Genomic DNA, 21,374 nt, shown 5'->3' on the forward strand with positions numbered 1-21,374 from the left:
CAAAAGATTGCTAAGCTAGACGACATTTTAACAGATATATTATATATACATGTATATTGCGACTATGGATCAACTGATGTCTTCACAAAGATGGATAATCTAACATAACTAGAAGGCCATTTTAGGCATGGGTATTAGATACGGGTATATCATGTCCAATTCTTCTATGAAAAATTTCATGTATTTAAACGAACCTTAGTTAAAATGTAATATTCCCATATTTATGTCTAGATATGCTTCGGATATATAGGAATCTAACATAGATATTTCGAATAAAATGAGAGCCGGAAAAAGATAGCAGGCCATAGCAGATAACAAAGAGCCTGAAATGTTTCACTTAAGAAGAAGAATATACATATAAACAATGATAACATTAATGGCTGAGACAACCCCATGTCATTAAAACAAAACAAAAAAAAAATCCCTAAAAATGGATTAAGGTCCACCCCGCAGGTGTTTCCGATCATGAATTACCAAATAAGCACTAGTCATCTCTTCTATAAGCCACATACTCCATGAAGAAACACAAAATTGCTATTAATGAAACTCCTAGCATCTAAGAACAGAAGCTAATGATGGTCATTGGCATGTAGGCTACTAAGTTACTATGTGATTTACAATGGTATAAGCTCTAGCTATTGTTAAGGCAAAAGCAAAAAAGATAAATATACAATCAATAATGGCAGAAATTCGTCTGAGCACTAGTCCTACAGATGATGCCCACGATCACCTTGATATTCCATCAAAACTAAAGGTGGAGTGAACAGTGGAATAGTGCAGTGAACTGAGGGTTCATACCTCAGGCAAACTGTGGGGTCTTTACATCTGTTTGGCTGGTTTAGATTTAGCATCCCCATTTCCAGGAAAGGGTGGAACTGTAGGGAGATCATTATCAGCAGTCGTTACCACAGCATCCGTCTTAGATGTTCTCACTGTAGGTGAAAAGAAAGTTTTCGGAACTCCATAGTTAACGAATCCTTGTTGATTCCCAGTCTCAGCTCTATGGCTGAGTGGGCATCTTTGACTACCTATCTCTATTCTAGCTAATGTTGAACACTGCATTCTTGTGATTGGAAGGAGCAGCATTGTCAAATTACCACTTTTAAGATAGCAAACATAATACACCATAAGATGGATAACATTTACAAATTGAACAAGTACACTCTTTGCCACTTCACAGATAGCAATTTACTTCAGCACACCAGGATCAGAGGGATTGCACCTAGCCTTGAAAAGTACAGCAGCAAAGCTGATTGTGCTGAAGCAAACTGTATCATTCTAGAGAACCCATCAATCATGAACCATGTTTTACATAGGCCATCATACAGCAAGCATCCAAAGTTAAGGAACCTATTTCAAATACCTGTGAAACAAAATAATCTACCTCCTAAATTCAAACATATCAACTTTATTTTTCTGGTATCTCCTTCCTTTAGACATATATAAACTGACTATTAATTGGTGTCATTTGGAAATCTTGATAAACCAGTTCTTTCCTAGTTAATGAGGAAGTTCTTCATTGTTTGTGAGGATGGTTTCATCATTTGAAATTTCTTCCTTTTTGCTGCATGGAATATAATTCATTATGAATCGAATTTTCAGAAAAGGGAGTGGGAAACTTGCCCTTTATTTCTCCAAAAGTGATAAGCCTATTAAGACAATCTCGGAACTTTGTCAAAACAACTCTTTCATGCTCTGCATCAATCTGTATCATGCCCTTTCCACAAGGCAATTGTGAAGATGTGCTGTAGCCATCATCCATGATCCCATTAAGTGAAGCAGCTGCTGTGAACGTTGTGTCTTGTTCATCACACATCAATGCCAAAGTTGCTGGAGACATAGGTCTTCCCTCTGGCATATCAGCAACATCTGTGCAAGAATTCTCAGGGCCAGATTTAACAGCCTGGTTCGCACTCGAACAATTGTCAGCCCTGGTTTTTTCAGCAACAAAATCCTTCTGGCTTTCCAGCTTGTCTTGAGTGGATGATGCAAGGGAAATTTCTGAGTGATCTTCTGCCCCTTCAATCAAACTTCTCTGGTCTGAATGTATACAGAAATTAAAGTAAGATCCATTAGATGAAAAGTTGCAATTCATCAACTTCTTCTGACAGATTCAAAAATAATTGCTGAACACATAATCCAACTTAAAAATACTTGCTAGAACAAATATGGTCCAAACTAAAGTAGAGAAAATATTTACAGAAACAACATCAATAACAATTTTCAGAACATTTTTAATGCAAAGGAAGACTCTTAACTTTAAAAGCTGAAATTACATCTTCAAGTAAAACAAAAGTTGTACGAGTAATTTATTCATCACAAAGAAAAAAAATTGTACCATTAATCTCTTTGGATGATTCAAATAAACAGCATTATGCAAATCTTTTTCTATAAGAGAGAAATACATCAGTAGACAAAAGTAGCTAGAGATGAATATAGCAAAGCAAGTATAAGTTGAAGATCATACATGACAACTTTCACTGTGTTCTTGGATAAATAAGCACAAATGATCTTCTGCCTACTCATGAAAAAACTTGAATTAAGCACTGAAGCATATCAGGAACTAGACACTTCAAATTAGACCATAGAATTGAATTGTTTTACAAGCACTCCATATACCTGCAAGTATCTTTGCAGCTTCTCTGGATAGAACTACCAAAACAGAGCAAAGCTCCTTCAAGTCCTGCTTTTGAATAATGTCCGCAAACAGAGACCTTCCACCAAAATTCATAAATTAGTTTCTATAACAAGCAGAATATAATATCTTTCCGTCAAGACTCTTCATTTACCTATATGATAATTTTGATGGGCCTACTGCAGTACCAGCACGAGAAACTGACATAGAAGACAAGGAAGAGGAGGGAATAGAAGCTCTGATAAGATTTGTCTGATTAACATATAAAGTAAGCACCATCCATAAGTTTTAGGAGCATAAACTAAAAGCAATGATGAGAAAGCTTTTACACTAACAGTGGCATTAGAATGAGAACGGAAAAACTAAATTCACTAGCTGAGCACACATTCTTTTCTATCAAAACAGAAGTACTATTGTAAGATTATTCAAATAAGATTTGGAAAGTTTATCCAAAGCAAAATGCCCATAATTATGCATAGACCTATTAACCTGTTGCAAATGTCCAAGACTGTGAACAGATGGATCCTTGGCAGTTGACCCCAAAAGGAGTTCCTGACTTTTTCTCTTCTTAGACACTGGGGCAGATGCATAACCAGATGACCCAATTGCTCCAGTTGTGGTAGCATTTGCTGCCTGCTGGATGTATGCCATATTGTTGGCATAGTCACCATGAAATAGAGCCTGTCTCTCTTCGCTCCCCTTAAATTTTTTGCAGCCCATGCATTTGCAGCTTTCGGAGCAAAGAATGTTGGCTTGGAAACACTCACAGTACTTTCTAAGACACCCAGATCTTTTACAATGACATCCTTTGCTGTGTTTTCCCAGCATCAAAACTTCCCCAGCCTCCTAAAGATGATCCAAATTAGTTCATATGAGAATGCCAATTGCAGCAAGATTTATCAAATAAAAAAGGCATTCATGTTATACTTTAAATTTTATGTTTTGCTATTAAAAAAAGAAAGCTCAGCTCAGGCCCATTTTCCAAGAGTGTAACCATACAGAATTTAGAGAAGAGGATATCAAATATGTGATAAAATCAAATGCATGGTCATACATTTCAACAGAAGGATATCATTTTAAATGATTCTGTATATTACTACTGGACCATCAATGATTAAAGGAAACAAAGTTATGACCTTGCTAAACGTGTTAACTGAGCCTCATGAAGAATAGCATCCCCAATAATAAAAGAACCAACTAAAAGAACATACAGCTTTTTGTTGAATGCATACTGTAAAATCTATGAGGTAACTTTGTACTTGATAATGTGAAGAGAAAAAAAAAGAGTTTGACCTGCGTACCTTGTTATCTTTTGCACCATGTGAACTGCTATTAATTTTTGGCCTGAAAGCATTTAGATTGCTCTTCAAAGTTGCTCCAACAGAATCTCGTCTCACAGCTTCATACTCAACATTTTTATAACAATTAACACAATTGCACTCATCACAATACATGCCAGATGCAAAGCATTCACAGTACCTGACCAAGGCATTGCAATATTAACTTCCTATATCTTATATCATCAGTCATGTTGACAACATTTCAAATGCAAAAAATGGCTCAATCATATTATATAAACACACAAATCATAAACAAGACAGTCTAAAGATACTACCATCCAAATGACCAGGAAAGCTGACTAGATGCTACTAATAGAAGTCATAACCTATCCCCATCTTTTCCCTCTCACGGACACTTCTTGACAGATCGAACATACAACTACAAATCTAGTTAGTGTGTTGGAACACATTTTTACATCTTTTGTAGACCATAAATTGAATGGGTTAGAAATAAATAGAAGGAAATGTTAGCTTAAGGAAATATTTTAACAGAAGCATCTCTTATCGAAGCATGCCAAGGGTCTGGGCCATTTGGACGGAGAAAGTGCATTTTTGGAATTGAAGGCATTTTCCTCCTGTTTCTGCCATTTGTAGAGTTCATCTTCTTCTGCAATTGGTAAAGACGGAAATATTCCAAAACCTTATACTACTTGCACTCTGAAGCTGCTCAAGCCAGACCCATATAATTGTGGAAAAGGTTTAGAAGGTGATGCAGAACGAACTTAAAAGTTAGGAAGTACCAATTATCAGGCTGATGAAAAGTGATACTTGATTCAGCTAGGGGCTAGTGATACAGAAATGGATATTGTGAGAAATATCTCTAAGAACTATTGTTAACTAACTCATTGTACTTACAGTTTTAGACACCGAAAATGTTTACAGTTAGAGTGCTTCTGCTTCTTTGGAGCCCCATCATTTAGTTCATTTGGTCTTGTTTTAGCTTTTAGGGATTCTGGTTTTCTGAAGAGAGCAAGAGATAAAAAAAATAATAAATTCTTCAATAAATGCAACAAATATTTGAGAAAATCAGCATTAATAATTACAAGAAGCATTTCATCTGCGCTTTAAGATTAATAGACATCATTAATCAGGAACAGCAATGCTGAAGACATCCTCGGTTGAGCGGTAAGAAATATGACCATTACAATAAATAAGTCACGAATAATAGAAAGAACTATTCTTTCGCACACAAATTGACAGGAAAAAAAAAAACCCGAAGCTGATAAAGCAACGGATATATTCCTTTACTCCAAAACAATGTTCAAATTGAAAGAGAAAATGATGGGAAAAAAAAAACAATTGAACATCAAGAGATCAGTTCCAAAAGAAACCAGCTATTCTGTTCTGTGATCAGACGGAGAAAATAGTCAAAAACTTCGTAAAATGAAATACAAAATTCACCAGAATTTGATTCAAATATAACTGAAGGTTGATACTAAAATGTTAATTTTGAATTATTTAAAAACATAATGTCAATCAGGACATGGAAGACAGTAACCCAAGCTTCCTTACTATGTACACTCCCGGATAGGGGGGAAAAAGGAGCTTTTATCAAACAAAAGATTAATCTACAGAATAACACGATAAAAAGGAAAAAAAAACAATCAAAAGTTTTGATAACAAAAACTTACACAACACTCGACGATGCTGTAGTTAGAGGATGAGATTGCCCGGCAGCCACAGAAATAGTCGCCGCTACCTGTTGCTTTATCTGTGGCTGCTGTCGCTGATTAACTGAAGCCGCTGCAGGCGACCACGAAGCAACATCCATCCCTTGTTTGGATTGCGGGTTTTCTGGGAAAACTACAGCAGCGGCAGAAATCCCGCCAAAAGCGGCCGTAAAATGGAGCTGCCTTGCTAGCTTCTTCTCCGGAAAATCCGCTGAATCAGATTGTACGTTTTTTTTGGCGGGAATTGGTCTCCTTTTCCTTCCCCCATTCAAGTTCCAATATGTTCCCAATGATCCTACACAGCCACAGCTCAAAATCACCAAATAATATCACAAATTGCCTTGAATCACATCAAATTCACCCACTTTCATATACAAATTCCAATCGACAATCTCGAAAGCCTCAAAATACAAAAATATCTGTGATTTTCCGAGCTCACTATTTCCACCGAGGCGTGCCAAAAAAAACAAGAGGCGATTTTTAATTGTTGTTGGTGTGTTCTTTCTTTCTCCTTTTCCCCTTCGGTTCTCCTCCCTCTCGCTTGTCAAAGTTTTGAATTTCTTTTTCTTTATTGTTTATTGAACGTGAGATTCGCGTGGGTTCTCGATCCGACGGCAAATATTGAAAGTATTAATCTGATGGATGAAATTCACAGTAGTGAGTATGGTGAGTTAGTGACCGTTGGATCCAGTTAAACGCAAGGTTTCCACTAAAGAGCTGTGGGCTAAGTAAGTGAGATAATGATTAATGATGAGAGTAGGGACCACTCATGTTTTGACACTTGGAGGATTATATTTTGGGAGTTATGGTTGAGAAAACCATAACGAAAAGATCGTCGTGCAAATGACAGACGGATATAATGGCAATAGCCTTTTTTTGTTTTGAAGACTTTGAGTCAACCCAAGTCAAATTTTAATTTCAATTATTTTTAAAACATAGCCACTGCTCTAGCAAAGATCTTCGTGTCAAAGATCGACAGATAATGGAATGTGACCTATACTTTCAAGTCGCCGTGTCAGCGACTTTATCTTTTCTCTTTGGCACTGCCCGCACTTACTTTTGTTGCATGCATAATTCGCTAGTATTAATTAGTTTAGTTATCGGTCAATTATTAAAATATAACAATTATTTTAATAGGATATCTAAATCTTAATTTTCAAAAACAGTTTAGGTTGAAATTGTTATTGCCGTACCAAAAGATATAACAATTAGAAAAAGTATATTATGTTTTTAATTTAATATTATTATTGTGTTATTTGTTGTTTTTAACTTCTTCTTTTTACCTACAAATAATAATAAACACTATCATGTTTTAAATTTGTTTGAATAAAAAATAAAAATTTATTTAAATTTTTTAGAAAATATTTGGTTTAGGAAACGATTAAACTTTAATTAATTCAATTCAAATAATAATCGATTAAAAATTTTATTTTAATTAATTCAATTCACATAATAATCAAATAAACTATTTAGATATTAGATTTAGTCTTTCTTCTATTGGAAATGACTTATTATTGAAAGTTGAAAGAACTTTTGAGTTGTCCTTTAGACAAATTACTTTCTTTTGAAGGGTTATTTTAATGTTGGCTTTTAAAAACCTCTGAAAAAAATTTAAAAAAGTTAATTGTAACTATCAAAGGAGTGCCAAAATTGTGGAGTCAATTGAGAATTCACTTTTCTTTTACCCTTTTGTTAGCATCATTGAAAAGCACGTAAATCTTTTTATCTTTGATTACATTTCTGACATAATGTTATTCATAACTTTACATCTTTTAGAAATTGTTTCATCCCTTTGCTTATTGGTCTTTTAATTTTCTTTGATAATAATAATTATTATGTATTATTTGGTCTGTGTTTGGAAAAGTTTAGATTTGATAAAATCTTTCAAAATTAAAAGGTATGAATTAAACGATTTGATGTAATATTTACTGAGATTATAAAATCTTTTGATACTCGAATGATTTATACATAAACTAAAAGCAAAAATTGATCTTATTTTGAATTAGATTACGATAATATTATAAATCAACTTAATTCATCTTTACCATCTACCTCTTGGAATACGTTTGTTATCAAATAGGATATTATGCGAATTTTGTTCTTGATTTGCTTGCATTGGTTGAAACGGTAATACAATTGCAAATTGAATTGTTAAACAAGCTAAAATTGGGTATTCTATGACCGGATTTTTCTCCTTCACATAAGCTTGCAATAATGCTTGCCGTGTAATTGTTGGGTCCTGCAATGAATATGGCAGTTTTTTTTTTAAATAAATAAATGTTGCAGTTTGACAAAAGAAAAAAATTAAAATTATAAACAATCCAACATGAAAAATATTTTGTCCCAAGCACCAACCCTCATGTGACAGTTCTTTTTCCCCCTCAGATCACGTGACAGGTATTTGATATATAAAGGACAAAAATATTAAACCACCATACCTTAAGGAACGACGTTTTACCCACGGTCTTCTTTATTGCTGGAATAATAATTCAAAATGTCTATACTATCGCCACCTTTCTTCTCCAATGACCGTGAAAAACTAGAAATTCCCATACTCGAAATGTCCAAGTTACCCCAATCTTCATCTTCTTCCAGCAACCTGTCACTTTCCATTTTAAGACAGGTGTCGTCACCGAATCAAACTCCCCCAACCCCTGGAATCACGTTTATTTCGAAACTTTAATTTGTTTTTTAGCGGCTAATAATTAAGTTGATTAACTTTTTAATTTTAATTAAACCAAAAAATAGCTTTAATTAAGTATCGTATTGTGCTTTAATTCAGTTCAATTTTTCTAGAAAAAGAGAAAAACTAATGCCTGTGCTCTGTTTCTTTAATTACGAGAAACCTTCTTCCTTCCCCTCAGTCCCACTCATCACATTCACAAACCTCCTCCCCCGGCGCACGATAGCTCGTAGGCCTTCTTTTTTTTTCTTTACGTTTTTATTTATTTATAAATAACTGGAAGCTCTGTCTCTTTTTTCGCGAAATTTCTGTACCTTACAGTAAAAGTGTCATCAAAATTCTTGGACGATTACATACGGTAGATCTATCAAATCATCTTAAGCAAGGTGGATTAAATTTTAGCTTTTTGATCGAATATTAGCTTGTTTAGCGTTCATCTTCGTTTGATTCCTTTTTTACGACTAGCATTTCTTTGTGCGGTTTCTGCTGTAATTTGAATTTTCTTTTAATGAATGTTGATTGTATTTTTATTGATTTGAAGGTGATTTATTTTAATTTAATAGTTTTAGTTTTATCTAATTTAGAGATCCTCTGTTTTTCCTTTTCCTTCCGTGTGATTGTTTAGAAAAATTCAAAGGAAAGAGAAAAATGAAGTGAGCGTTTTAACGTAATGGTGGAAGTTAGCCTAATTTTAAGGTTTTTGGTGCCAATTTAAATTTCTGGTGTCAAATTAATTGAAATCGGAGTAAGATCATTTTTTTGTTATTATTATGATGCCAACAAAGAATTGTTTGCTTTTTATTTACGCAATATGCAAGTGCAATCTAAACGTCTAATTTTAGCATATTGATCGATTTGGTTGATGATTTTGTTGAATTTGTTTGAGTGTTCAAAATAAATTACAAGATGTTGAGCTTGAATCTGTTTTACTTTTAGATGAGAGTTCTATAGGGGAAAATAAACAGAGATTTTTATGTTAATGTTCTATAATGATGAAGGAAATTAATTTTTCATGTTAAAATGCTAACTTATCGCAACATGCAATGTGCCAGGACGATCTTTACAAATATACGCAAGTTTGAGCGATAGAAGGCCGGAGCTGGCTGCTATAGTTTGGGATGTGGGGTCGTCACCGTGAAGCATTCTCAATGTACAAGAGGATGCCATCAAGAGATCATTCAACTCTAGTTGATGATGTAGAAGAGAATTCAGGTAAAGTTATTTATGATAGACAAGCTGAGGGTCTCTGCATAGCCATGTTTGTGGAGTTGTTAGACCCAGAACCAACTTGAGTTCGATTCTAATTGCCTGAAGTGCTTGACGGTATTGTTCCCTTGAGATAGGTCCTTTCGAAATTTGTGTACGGAAAAATGTTAACCAATGGAAAGATTTTGGAATTTTTTTTGTTCTTCTTTTTCAATTTACTCTTCATAAATTTGCATTCAGTTATCCACAATTGGAAAATCAGATGTTGCTTGAATAACTTCTTTTAGATTATTATCAGCTTTCAAGTAACTTTAAGATACTTCTATGCTTAACTTTTGTGTTTGTTTAGCTCTCTTACAGAACAGCATGGATGTGGAGACTACAAATCCTTCATGGTTGCTTTCCTTTCCGCATGTAGTAGTTGCGACCATATCTTCACTCCTATTTGGCTACCATCTTGGGTTTGTGTGCTATCTTAAACTGTCATCTTCATATCTTCCTTATTTTTGCTTTTATTATTATTATTATTATTATTATTATTATTATTATTGTTCTCACAGCAATATTAGATGTTTAGGGTTTGCATGTTGGCCATTTTATACAGGGTTGTTAATGAACCGCTTGAAAGCATCTCTATGGATTTAGGTTTCAGGGGCAATACACTGGCTGAAGGTGACATTTTTTTTCCTTTCCATTTTTTTCCTCACTTCTGCATCTGGAGCCTAGACTTATTACGACATGTTAAATTTAGGTCTGGTGGTGAGTACTTGTTTGGGTGGTGCCTTTATTGGATCTTTGTTCAGTGGTTGGATTGCTGATAGTGCCGGGCGTCGTAGGGCATTTCAGTTGTGTGCTCTTCCTATGATTATTGGTGCTGCTACAAGGTGATATACATTGCCAATGAAATGCTTAAATGAATCGTTTTCAAGCTATGCCCTGTATTTTATATCCTAATACTGCAACAATAGATTTTGGTTTAAATTTGACACCCACTTTTTTATGGACTATTCGTTTTAGTTTGTTATAGTGACATTAGTTACTTTTTTATTCTCAAAGAAGATGGATTAGATATAAAATTTTACCCTTAAGACAAAATTATGTTTGACAACAAATTTACCATCTTGATAAAGTAAGAATAGCTAGTAGCCTAGGACCTTGATTGGTAGACCTTTTCTTCTGTTTTGACCTGCTATAGTTATTTCTTCTAAAGCCTTGTTTGTGGAGAGATCATGTTTTAAACTAGTTAATATATGTGTTGATTGGAGAACCTTTTATTGTCTTTATAATCTTTTGTTTACGTGCTGTGTTCTCCATACAATTCTTTTCTTTCTGTTTCACTTCATAAATTTGAATTTATAAGATAGGACTCTGACAAACAAATTTCGCTTTAGTGCAACAACAAGAACTTTGGCGGGTCTGCTCATTGGAAGGTTCTTAGTTGGGACTGGAATGGGAATTGGTCCACCTGTTGCTTCTCTTTATTTGGCCGAGGTATTCATGCTGTTAATTTTATGTTACACCAGTCATTGAATATATAGCATACTTTATTCTTGCATGAATCTAAATTGTTCTTTGTCATCTGATTTTATGTACTCAATTTAGGTTTCCCCTGCTTCTTTAAGGGGAACTTATGGAAGCTTCATCCAGATTGCAACTTGTCTGGGACTTATGGGGGCTCTGTTTATCGGTATCCCCTTCAGAGAAATTGCTGGCTGGTACGAATCATGCTTTAGGTATCACAGTATCTGTTATATGTTTCTTGTCAGACTTATTTTGCATAATTTGCTCAGGTGGCGCATTTGTTTTTGGGTCTCAACAGTTCCTGCTGGGATACTTGCATTTGCTATGATATTTTGTGCTGAAAGTCCACATTGGTTATACAAGGTTTGCTCTCTGGTTTGCATGTATTGTAATATCTGATTTTATGTCTGAATATGTAGTTTTTAATGTCTTCCTTTATGTGTGTTGCTTCTCACTTTTATAGATGCAATTTATTGGTTAGAATCACTACCAACTTTCATTGGACCCTTTCTGTCATGCTATTTTTATTCTTTCAACTTTTCCATATACTGTACTCATTCTTCTATGGAAAATTTTTGAAGATGTGCCCATCACCTCTAACATGTAATCACATGCGATAGAAACAGATATTTAGTTTATTAAAGCTCATGCTGAAGTAAAATTATTATGCTATCCTGGTTGTGTCATCAGAAAGGTAGAAGTGCTGAAGCTGAAGCAGAGTTTGAGAGGCTTTTAGGTGGATCACATGTCAAATATGCCATGTTAGAATTATCCAAATTGGACAGGGGGGATGAAGCAGATACCGTGAAACTTTCAGAGTTGCTCCGTGGCCGCCATTTTAGAGGTAGATTTTTACCATTTCTTGCTATGCTTTAAAAAATGCCGAGTATTTTTGGGGTCTACAGCTGTTGCTTCCTGTTCTGCTTTGCTTCTTTCCTTTTGGGTTTTGTTATTCATGTTCTCCTTTTGCAGTTGTTTATATTGGGTCAACCCTATTTGCTTTACAACAGCTATCTGGTATAAATGCCGTGTTTTATTTCTCTTCGTCGGTATTTGAAAGTGCTAGAGTACCATCGGATGTTGCAAATGCATTGATAGGAGTAGCAAATTTAACAGGTATACTTTGCTCTTTGATGGCTTTCTTGACCACGTTCTATTATGGTATTTTGGTCCGTCTCTTGATGCATGATTTTTCCTTCATAATAGGATCTATCGTTGCCATGCTTTTAATGGATAAACTTGGAAGGAAGCTGCTTCTTCTGTGGAGCTTCTTTGGCATGGTAATTTACAGTGTTACTGATTTTCTCATCGAAAGCCCTTTCATTTATTAGTAGTATTCAAGGAGTGCTACATATGACTTGTATCAACAAAAATGAAGAAAAGAAAGGCATATTTCTTCCTGACGTAAATTAGAATTTACATCCCGTAATGCTTTACAATGGGTCAATCTTTTTTCTTCTGTGCCCAGAGCACCCCTGGGTTAAATTATTCCATGTCATCTCTTGTTTGAGATGGAACGAAATTGATTTCTGTTTTGTTAAAGAAGCTAGTATATTGATCATAGCAAGGATTTGGGAACTATGGTTTTAAATTCCACTGCTATCACCATTTTATGCATGGCTCAGCTAAAAACAAATATTATTTTTCTTTTCTTGAATGGAAGAATGAAAATTTATTTATAAATTCTGACTTTATTTTTTTAATTTAATTTACTCAGACTATGTCAATGGTCCTTCAAGTTGCTGCGGCAAATTCTTACGTGTCAGGCTCTGGATCTTTATACCTATCAGTTGGTGGCATGCTAATGTAAGTATTGCTGTAATTTATATGCTTTTTGTTTTTTTTTTTTTTGTAAAAAAATCTCTGAACACCTAGGATTTATATGGATGGAGAAAGTATTCAAATTTTGTATAAGTTGAAAATCTTGGTTGTAAGTTCATTGTGTTTGGGTTCTCGAACCTGAGATCCTGACCATTGGAATAAGCAGCAAACTAGAAGTGGAATTGATGGCTTGAAAATGATGAAAAGATTACCAATATATCTAATATTAGTCTTTTTTATAACTGCTCACTATCAACCACTGAGGCAGAACTTTTAGTAATTGATCATGCTATTCATTGTGGAAAACTATAAATTGCCTATGACAAATGTCAGCATTGATTGCTGGAAGGCAAGAGAGATTTGATTTCCGGATATGGATTACAACATGCAGGTTCGTCTTAACATTTGCACTGGGAGCTGGTCCTGTTCCAGGTCTCCTCCTACCTGAAATTTTCCCAAATCGAATCCGGGCAAAAGCTATGGCGTTCTGTATGTCAGTGCACTGGGTAATTTTCTCCTTTTTTCTTTTTCTCTTTCTCTTCTATATCATTTGTCCGAAGAGATTGTGACAGCTTTCGCAGCTCCGCAAGCTAGGATATGAAACTATTAGTCTTATTGCTATCTTCTGATGTTCTTTTTCTTGGTTGCTTTTACATTGCTCTTTAGGTAATCAATTTCTTCGTTGGTTTGCTCTTCCTGCGCTTGCTGGAGCAACTCGGTCCACAGCTCTTATACTCGATTTTCGCCAGCGTTTGCATGATGGCTGTGATCTTTGTTAAAAAGAACGTAATGGAGACCAAAGGAAAATCACTTCAAGAAATAGAGATTGCTCTTCTCCCACCAGAATAGAGTTGGTACATTATCTCCCAAATTTATTTTTTGCAATTCAATTTTTTATCTTACTTTTATAGAGCTAAGAATAATAACCAATAACCACCACACATGTGTCAGTACATGTGAGTGTGACGATGTCAGTACATGTGAGTGTAGATAATTCCTTCTGACTTGATCAAATGAATTTATATATGCAGATCAAACATAAATTTGAAGAGCAGATATTTTGATCTCATGCAACCAACTTTAGGTATTCATGCGAGTGTTTGACATGCATGAAGTATATTGTATATCCATATTTGGTCCTTAATTCATTCGGGCTAATATGAAATGATATATTAGATGAGCTCTCTATTTCCTAATTCGGGCTATGGGTCATTTGTTTTGAATCTTTATAGTTCTCTTTATTTGACTTAAGGTAGCACCACGGTTCACCATTTTTGCCTCGACTTTTCAGCCTAGAAGTTGAAATCATAGCAATATATATATATATATATATATATATATATTACTTTACAAAAGCACAATCGCTTAATTAAATTTTACTATTTTTATGTTTAGCAAAATATGACTATTTATATGCAATTAGTATACATAAAATGATATCACAAAGTAAATTAAAGTGATCATGTCACCATGTTTATGTGTAATTTTATCCCTAATCTTTTTACCCGTACTCCTTTAACAATTGCCAAGTTTTGGTTGCTGTTTGGCAAAAAAAATGTATTGGTTAATGACCAGTTGCCTGTATTGTCTTTTTGGTACGTTACCAATTGGCTATTTATCATGGCAGCATTAACTAGAAAGATAGAATTTTTAGAAAATGGAATGAGAACTATGGCTGTTATCAAATAACCTTAATAAAAAAGAACATGAAAATTTCACAACTATAAAATCCATGTTTTCACAATGAACGAAGTGTACACAAGTCGGTTTGATACAGAGCCAAGCAAGTCTGACAGATTAATGATTTCTCAGCTTCCTAGTTGCTGATTTTAGCTATGCCTTTAAACAAAATGGAAAAACAAAGAAAAAAAAAAAGCATTCACAATACCTGAATACAGACCAGGCTCAAGGGAATTGTATGGAAAAACCACTGCTGGTGTTCTAGACATTAACAGGGCCGTCCAAGTCGGAACCCATGCCATCATAATTATTCCACCCACCAGGTGGATCTTCATCATGGCCATTCGTTGCAAGGGGAACATTCACCTGACAAATTGGAAGAGGAAGAGGTTGTTCATTGAAGTACTTGTCATTGAGAAGTTCCATTGCAGTAGCTCTATTAGCTGGGTCGTAACAAACTAGTCTTTTGACAAGAGAGATTGCACCCAGTGACCGGGTTGGGTAAGCAGGCTTCTAAACCAGTTGGGTTCTCTATCTTCGTGAAAGACACTGTTTTGTTATTGGGAAGTTTCGAACAGCTCGGCCAGACTTTTTCAGTCAAGTTCCCAAAATATCGATGATTTTGCTGAGCTGATCAATGTCAGAAACCCGAGGGAAAAGGGGCTTAAGGGTTAGAAGCTCTGAAAAAATGCAACCCAGTGACCACAAATCCACCTCCACGCCATAACCCGTCGATCCATAGTGCCAACACAAGATGTGAGAGAACCTTTTCTGTCATCCCCTTCTTCAGCTTCATACGAGTAAGAACTCTTGAAAGGATCATTAATATTTGATGCTCTGTCAGTCCGTCCACGGCGTGTTGTTTAGCCTTGAGCTCAACTAACTGTCCAAAAACTTCTTTATTCATATCTTCCTCCACTCGCTTATTATATCCTCGATTAGGTAAATCGTCTGCTTCCTGGGCAGCATCTAATGATGGAGAGATGTTTTCCGGGTATCCTGTGTACTGCCCAAACCATGTTTTCCAGGTAAATCCAGGCTCCATATTCATCAGTATCCTTGCCTGAAAATAGAGCCACAAAGATCATAGAAGATGAAAAGCACAACAAATATTGAACAGTTCTTTTGTAGACTATAATTAGCAAAAAGAAACATGCTAACCACATGCAAACACGACTGACAACTCGAAATCAGCGACTGGAATTAACCATTGATAAGCTGATGCGGACAAATCTCAACTCTTTTATTTCATTGGGTATGTCATTCTTTTGAATGTACACGGTCCGAAAAGTAAGAACGTGAACGATGCGCACAATGGGGACCAGGGCAAATTTCACAGAAATGAAACTACAGGATGCTGCTACTCACAATCAAAACAAAGACATTGATGCAAAATCTTTACGGCCTGTGTTTGTACAAACTGTTTATTGACTCCAATTTTGAAAAAAGTTCATTTTCTGATAATGCATGGGGCCTATTTGTCCAGCTTTCCCGTAATCATCAGGAAACCAACAGGACCCCCAAATGATATACTATCGTAACTCAAATCGGAAATAAATAAATGGTTTATTAGAATTTAGCATCAACACCTCTAATTGATGCAAATGCCATCAACTAATCTAACATTAAAAATGCAGCATTTTAATTCAAAGGAACACCCAGAATGCAGTAATTGGACGAATCCCACCTAAAGAATCAACATTTTCTTCCTCCTAACTTCACTATCAAATCAATTTGAGCTCATGATTTCAAGCATCGGCTAAAAGAACTAAAGAATAGACATAGTCTAAGAAAATTAGACTAGTATTCTAAACAGTGATAGTGGCAGTGGAGTTCAAAAGCTCCATGAGCGGGTTTATAAGCTTGCTGAAAATTCGCGTTCATAGTTCATACACCTGCGACGGTAGCCATTAAAATAAGGCAAGCTTTGCAATAGAGAAAAAAAAAAAACTGAATCCAAGATCATCCTGCAATCTAAATACATCTCGACTCATAGAGTCATAGGCTCCACCAGGAAAACCAGTTAAATGATCAAGAACCAAAAATCAAACAATGAAATTTACCTGGCCAAAATCAGCTAACTTAAGAACCCCATCATCAGAAACCAACAATTTCCCAGGCTTCAAATCCCGATGAACGATCATATTCCGATGACAAGCGTCAATCCCACGTAGAATCTGAAGCATCCATCTTTTAACTTCTCCGACTGGGACCCCACTTTCCTTCTTCTTGGCTTCTTCAATAACAGCCGCTAAATCGGTTCTCAAGAACTCTAATACGAGCACGGCATCCTCGTCTGCCCGCCAAAAGTACTCGTGCATGACAACGATGTTGGGACAGTTCTGGAGTAATTGTAAGGCCTCGATTTCTCGGAAACCCGATTGATAGTCGTGGGCTTCCTTGAGGGCGACAATGAGGTTGTCGGAGAGTCGACGCGCCCTGTAGACGTCGGCATACGTGCCTGAACCGACGCGCTCCATGATCACGTACTTGGCTATAATCTGGGATCGCGTGTGAATGCTCCAGCTTGTTGGTAATGGATCTTCCATTTTTCTTTCTTCGTCCGATGATTCTTCCGAGCTCTGCATATTCTTTTTAAGGTTCTTTGTTTCTGTTGATGTTTGTGTACGTGAGTAGTTTAAAGAAACGACGCCGTTAAAGAAAAAAGTTCCATCAGCTACCATTTAATTCACCCGCCTTCTAGCTACGGGCCAAATGCCCATTTGAAAAAACAGGGCTAAACTACATTAGTAGTTAGTTAATTGTTAGTAAAAAATATTTTTTAATTAATTATTAGTAAATTTTATTTTGTTATTTAAATTTAAAAGTTACAAAATATCACTTAATTTTTCAATTTTTTGTCATCTTCCAAAATCTTTTAAAATTGGCATAATAGCAATTTTAACCTTTAACATCTACTCATTATATTAATTTAATCTTAATTATAAAAACTCTAACCATCAACATTTATGTATTATGCAATTTGTTTTTTTATTTGTGATCTTTTCACCTAAAAAGCTAAAAAATAAACTTACCAACTAAATTTAATTAAAATTATACAAAAATTGAAAACACTCAAGATTATAATTTTCATCGTTTTTCATTTTTTTAAATTAACCCTCAATGTCACAAAGACTAAATTGACATAATTTATTGAGGGTTAAAGTTGTTATTATGCTAATTTTAAAAGCTTTCGCCATTAGTCAAGTAATCAAAAAAGATAAATTAAATAGTTAAATGATTTTGTAACTTTTTATAGTTGAACTAAAAAGAAATTTACTAATAGTTGAATATCTAGAAATATAATTAAAAAGAAACAAAGAGTTAATCCGATCTCTAAATAACCTTCACTTTTTTTAATATTAGAAAAGTTAATAAAAAATTACATGAAAATGAAACATAATCAAATAATATCTATAGTTTGGGGTGGTTTTATATTTTTTTTTTCTGAAAAATGTGGAGTGAAATGTTGGGTAAAATATAATTATGAACCCATCTACTTCCCCAAGTATTCAGTCATTGTCCTCAAAATCCCATTGTATCGTTGTTTATTGCCTAATAGGGAGACAATTGAACCATTTTAAATGAGTCTTATAAACCTGGTTCATGTTTGCGTCTTGATTTTCTTTAGATTTAAACTCATAAGTTAGTGGTTTTAATAATGTCCCCAAATTTTACAATATCTAATTAAGACTGCAACGAAAAGGAGATTGAATATAACTTAACCAAAGGTAAAAAAATTACATTAAACAAACATATTTCAACAGAAACTACAAAAGAAGACAGAAAGCAATACACTAATCATAATTCATGAGAGAATGAACAATTCCCTCTGTCATGCACTCCCATTAAATTCCCTGTTGAGGATTAGCAATCCACAACTGCCATCTCCATGATCATGCATCACATCCTCCACAAACCAAACTCCTGCAATAGCCAACGGATAAGTATAGTGAAGCATTGGCTAAGTGGTGTCCGATTCCACATCGGTTACGTTGAAAAGATCGTAATGACCTTTATTCGGGTTGATTCCCTTCACCAATGGTTACTTTGACAATAGGGGATGCCTTAGATGAGTGTAATAGCGTAGGGTACTGAATAAGAAGATAAATGAGCTACTTACATGATTGAACAGCCGGACCTTCGGCGTCTTTTCTTCCTCGCTACCTCTTTCCTCCTTGGTGGTTGAAGAACAACCTTGATCGCAGTATCAAAAACGGCTTTCACATTCTGAAACAGTCGACAAAGATCAAGTTATGTTCGTTGAGATGAAGTAATACGGTGCAAACCTTTCATATAATGACATTGAATTAACCTGCTGAGTCTTGGAACTGCATTCTATGTAAGCTGCTGCACCAATTTGTTTTCTCAGTTCCTCTCCCTGTGTAGCAAGGTCCGAATAAGCCACTTCTATTCGTGCCAAAAAGGCGAATAGTATCCGCAAACGAATTTCAAACAAAGCTAAGAAATGCATCCATACCTGAGCAGACGTTATGATATTAGACCCCATTTGATCGGCAAGATAAGCTCTATCGTCCCGAAGATCTGATATTGAAGGAAGGAAACATTAATCGATGTTATTCATGAAATTCATCTATTCAAACGTACTTAACTGCAGAGCCTCATTATGATCAAAGTTTCAAAATAGCTGTCTACCTAGCTTTGTTCCAACCAGAACAATCGGAACGTTTGGAGCAAATCTACGCAATTCCGGCATCCACTGTGGACAAATGAAATAGATGGTTTAGGATTATATTGGATAAAACAAACTAAAACAGATCTTCGTGACCGAATGCTATTTGATTCATCAAAGACTCCTTTGACAATGTTTTATTCTAAGACTTGACCATAAGTCGCTTGTCACTCCATTTGTGGTTCAATCCACACGACTGTTTTATTTGAAGAGCTAAAAGGAGAAACTATTGGTTGGCATTTGATGAAAGTTACCTTCTTGAGAACATTTTCATAGCTTGCTCTGCTAATTAATGAGAAAGCCAACACAAATATGTCTGCACCTCGGTAACTCAGTGGTCTTAGCCTGCAATAATCCTCTTGACCTTTAAATGAAGAACAGAAAATCAGTCAGAAATGGAACATCAAATAAACCCCATCAAATCTTCAATTAAAAAAAGAACCCAACAAGCAGCAAACAAGACCTCTTTTTTTTTTCTTCTTCCAAAAAAAAAAAAAAAACCTCAACTTTTTTTAACACAAGAAAGCCCAGAATACCTGCAGTATCCCATAAACCCAAATTAACAATGCTCCCATCCACAGCCACATTAGCACTGAAATTGTCAAACACTGTTGGTATATAATCCTGACAAAGAAAAAAACAACTCTATTACTCTAAATTCATGAGAGGACCCTTTCCGAGTTTCAAAAAAACCCTAGTAGTAAAGCAACTCCAAAGCACATAAATGGCCTAAAAAAGAACTCACAGTTGGGAACTTGTTGCTAGTGTAGCAAATGAGCATACAGGTTTTGCCAACAGCTCCATCCCCAACTGTCACACATTTAATGAACTTTGAAGCACTCATGCTGCTGTTCTTAAAAACCTTCCCCAACTTGAACACTAGAGCAGCAATATATATAAAAAGTTGAGGCAAAGTTAAACGAGGAGCAAGAAAGGGTTCTTTTTAAATGTATAGCTGTTGTAATTTCAAGGAAAAAAAAAAAGTAATTAAAAAGAGAAAAAGAAGATTGGCTTATGAAGGAAGTATCATTTGTAGTCAATGGAGTTGCAGCACTTTATCGTCTATATCGATAGATTTCAAATATGCAAACAGATAAATTTTTTGAAATGCAGGAAAATAAAAATTAAATGGGGGCCCTCTCTCAAACGGGTAGTTCCTTCGGTTGAGCCCTTTTTTTTCTCATTGTTGGTTTCCAGCTTTGGTTGTTTTTTTTTTTGGCATTATTATTTTATTACTAAAACGCAGAAGCAGTTGTAGTATTTTGATAACAATGGAACAGATTTCTATTTTGTTTTTAAATGATAAGTTTTAGATCCATTGGTCATTGGTCTCCGAGTCAAGCAACAAAACCACAGTTAAATTACTCGCTCTAGTTGTGGCATGGTGAAATTTTTTATCTTATAATTATGATAATTAATTTTATGTTACTATTGTTTTTAACTTTATTGAAACTAAACCTATCGTTGTGAACCTCAAGAGTTCTAAAGCAGTAGAAGAAGTTATTTTATTTCTTAAACCTATTTTTTATTTTATAAAAAATAAAATTAATTATAAATTAAATAAAAATAAAATTTGACTCAATTAATTGTGATATCTTTAGTTTTTATTCCATAAATTATCCAAAAATCATATGGTTATATCAAAATTTTAGAGCAACAATAAATTTTAATTTACCATGAGTAAAGACACTATTAGTACATAATAATCTCTATAGAAAATACTAATATAAATAGAAAAGGAATAGTTCGAATAAGATCTATTAACATAATTGAAAATGTTATTAAAATACTTGTATGATAAAATTTTATTGATGACAAAGTAAAGAAACATTGGGAATGCAATAAATATTTTTTTATTTTAACCTTACGACATAAAAAGAATAGAAAATGACCGCATAGAATTAATTTAATCAATAATTTCTTAAAATTTTAATTATAATTAGGGTTGTAATTCTTTCTACTTCTTAAGGGTATAATGGAAAATCAAGAGATTTGACTAGAAAGAATTGGTAGGAAAATTTTATGTTATATATGATAATCCATCCTATATATAAAGTAACCAATGACACCATGCTCCTAATCCTCTATTTATTTTGTTTTTTTTAAAATCCCTTCTATTTTTTTT

At 34.6% G+C, this 21,374-nt stretch overlaps 3 protein-coding genes and 1 pseudogene across 12 annotated transcripts; 1 reads left to right on the forward strand and 3 right to left on the reverse strand.

The window, feature by feature from the left end:
* Positions 1-1,061: 1,061 nt before the first annotated feature.
* On the reverse strand, positions 1,062-6,482 carry LOC108454711 (protein tesmin/TSO1-like CXC 5). Of its 2 annotated transcripts, XM_017753256.2 has the most exons (7): positions 5,607-6,482; positions 4,831-4,935; positions 3,937-4,114; positions 3,125-3,481; positions 2,790-2,887; positions 2,620-2,714; positions 1,062-2,040 (listed from the first exon to the last, which is right to left on the reverse strand). In XM_017753256.2, the coding sequence occupies exons 1-7, from the start codon at positions 5,744-5,746 to the stop codon at positions 1,541-1,543; spliced, it is 1,473 nt and encodes a 490-aa protein (XP_017608745.1). In that variant the 5' UTR covers positions 5,747-6,482; the 3' UTR covers positions 1,062-1,540. The 2 variants fall into 2 exon arrangements, with proteins under 2 accessions (XP_017608745.1, XP_017608746.1); XM_017753257.2 differs by lacking the exon at positions 4,831-4,935.
* A 1,452-nt stretch (positions 6,483-7,934) lies between these two features.
* Positions 7,935-14,149, forward strand: LOC108454578 (probable plastidic glucose transporter 2). 9 transcript variants are annotated; one of them, XM_017753083.2, is made up of 15 exons: positions 8,367-8,557; positions 9,381-9,540; positions 9,884-9,995; positions 10,139-10,206; positions 10,286-10,418; positions 10,926-11,025; positions 11,137-11,249; positions 11,325-11,418; positions 11,746-11,899; positions 12,028-12,171; positions 12,262-12,335; positions 12,773-12,861; positions 13,268-13,382; positions 13,543-13,730; positions 13,908-14,149. In XM_017753083.2, exons 2-14 carry the CDS (start codon positions 9,447-9,449, stop codon positions 13,723-13,725), a joined length of 1,473 nt encoding a protein of 490 aa, XP_017608572.1. In that variant the 5' UTR covers positions 8,367-8,557; positions 9,381-9,446; the 3' UTR covers positions 13,726-13,730; positions 13,908-14,149. The 9 variants fall into 9 exon arrangements, with proteins under 9 accessions (XP_052884694.1, XP_052884692.1, XP_017608572.1 ...); XM_017753082.2 differs by having other exon boundaries at positions 8,372-8,714; XM_053028734.1 differs by lacking the exon at positions 8,367-8,557 and adding an exon at positions 7,935-8,042 and having other exon boundaries at positions 13,543-14,149.
* Positions 14,150-14,589: 440 nt separating this feature from the next.
* LOC108456199 (cyclin-dependent kinase F-1-like) lies at positions 14,590-17,267 on the reverse strand (annotated as a pseudogene).
* Positions 17,268-18,243: 976 nt separating this feature from the next.
* On the reverse strand, positions 18,244-20,334 carry LOC108455747 (rac-like GTP-binding protein ARAC7). Its single transcript, XM_017754289.2, has 8 exons — positions 19,995-20,334; positions 19,786-19,873; positions 19,504-19,613; positions 19,213-19,276; positions 19,037-19,101; positions 18,872-18,937; positions 18,680-18,786; positions 18,244-18,483 (listed from the first exon to the last, which is right to left on the reverse strand). The coding sequence occupies exons 1-8, from the start codon at positions 20,091-20,093 to the stop codon at positions 18,453-18,455; spliced, it is 630 nt and encodes a 209-aa protein (XP_017609778.1). The 5' UTR covers positions 20,094-20,334; the 3' UTR covers positions 18,244-18,452.
* Positions 20,335-21,374: the final 1,040 nt, after the last annotated feature.

Source organism: Gossypium arboreum, chromosome 5 (assembly GCF_025698485.1).
Source record: "Gossypium arboreum isolate Shixiya-1 chromosome 5, ASM2569848v2, whole genome shotgun sequence".
In the NCBI taxonomy this organism is placed as follows: Eukaryota; Viridiplantae; Streptophyta; class Magnoliopsida; order Malvales; family Malvaceae; genus Gossypium; species Gossypium arboreum.

What these genes read in the sequence shown, in the direction of transcription:
- LOC108454711 (XM_017753256.2), bottom strand. Translation starts at nt 5,746, where the DNA reads ATGGATGTTGCTTCGTGGTCGCCTGCAGCGGCTTCAGTTAATCAGCGA. An exon ending in ACAGCATCGTCGAGTGTTGT is followed by an intron (nt 4,936 to 5,606) that starts GTAAGTTTTTGT and finishes TGCTCTCTTCAG; the next exon opens with AAAACCAGAATCCCTAAAAG. An exon ending in CCATCAAAATTATCATATAG is followed by an intron (nt 2,715 to 2,789) that starts GTAAATGAAGAG and finishes TTTTGGTGGAAG; the next exon opens with GTCTCTGTTTGCGGACATTA.
- LOC108454578 (XM_053028734.1), top strand. Translation starts at nt 9,447, where the DNA reads ATGTGGGGTCGTCACCGTGAAGCATTCTCAATGTACAAGAGGATGCCA. An exon ending in TGATGTAGAAGAGAATTCAG is followed by an intron (nt 9,541 to 9,883) that starts GTAAAGTTATTT and finishes GTGTTTGTTTAG; the next exon opens with CTCTCTTACAGAACAGCATG. An exon ending in TTCAGAGAAATTGCTGGCTG is followed by an intron (nt 11,250 to 11,324) that starts GTACGAATCATG and finishes TAATTTGCTCAG; the next exon opens with GTGGCGCATTTGTTTTTGGG.
- LOC108455747 (XM_017754289.2), bottom strand. Translation starts at nt 20,093, where the DNA reads ATGAGTGCTTCAAAGTTCATTAAATGTGTGACAGTTGGGGATGGAGCT. An exon ending in TCTGGTTGGAACAAAGCTAG is followed by an intron (nt 19,102 to 19,212) that starts GTAGACAGCTAT and finishes CTTCAATATCAG; the next exon opens with ATCTTCGGGACGATAGAGCT. An exon ending in GCAGTTCCAAGACTCAGCAG is followed by an intron (nt 18,787 to 18,871) that starts GTTAATTCAATG and finishes CGACTGTTTCAG; the next exon opens with AATGTGAAAGCCGTTTTTGA.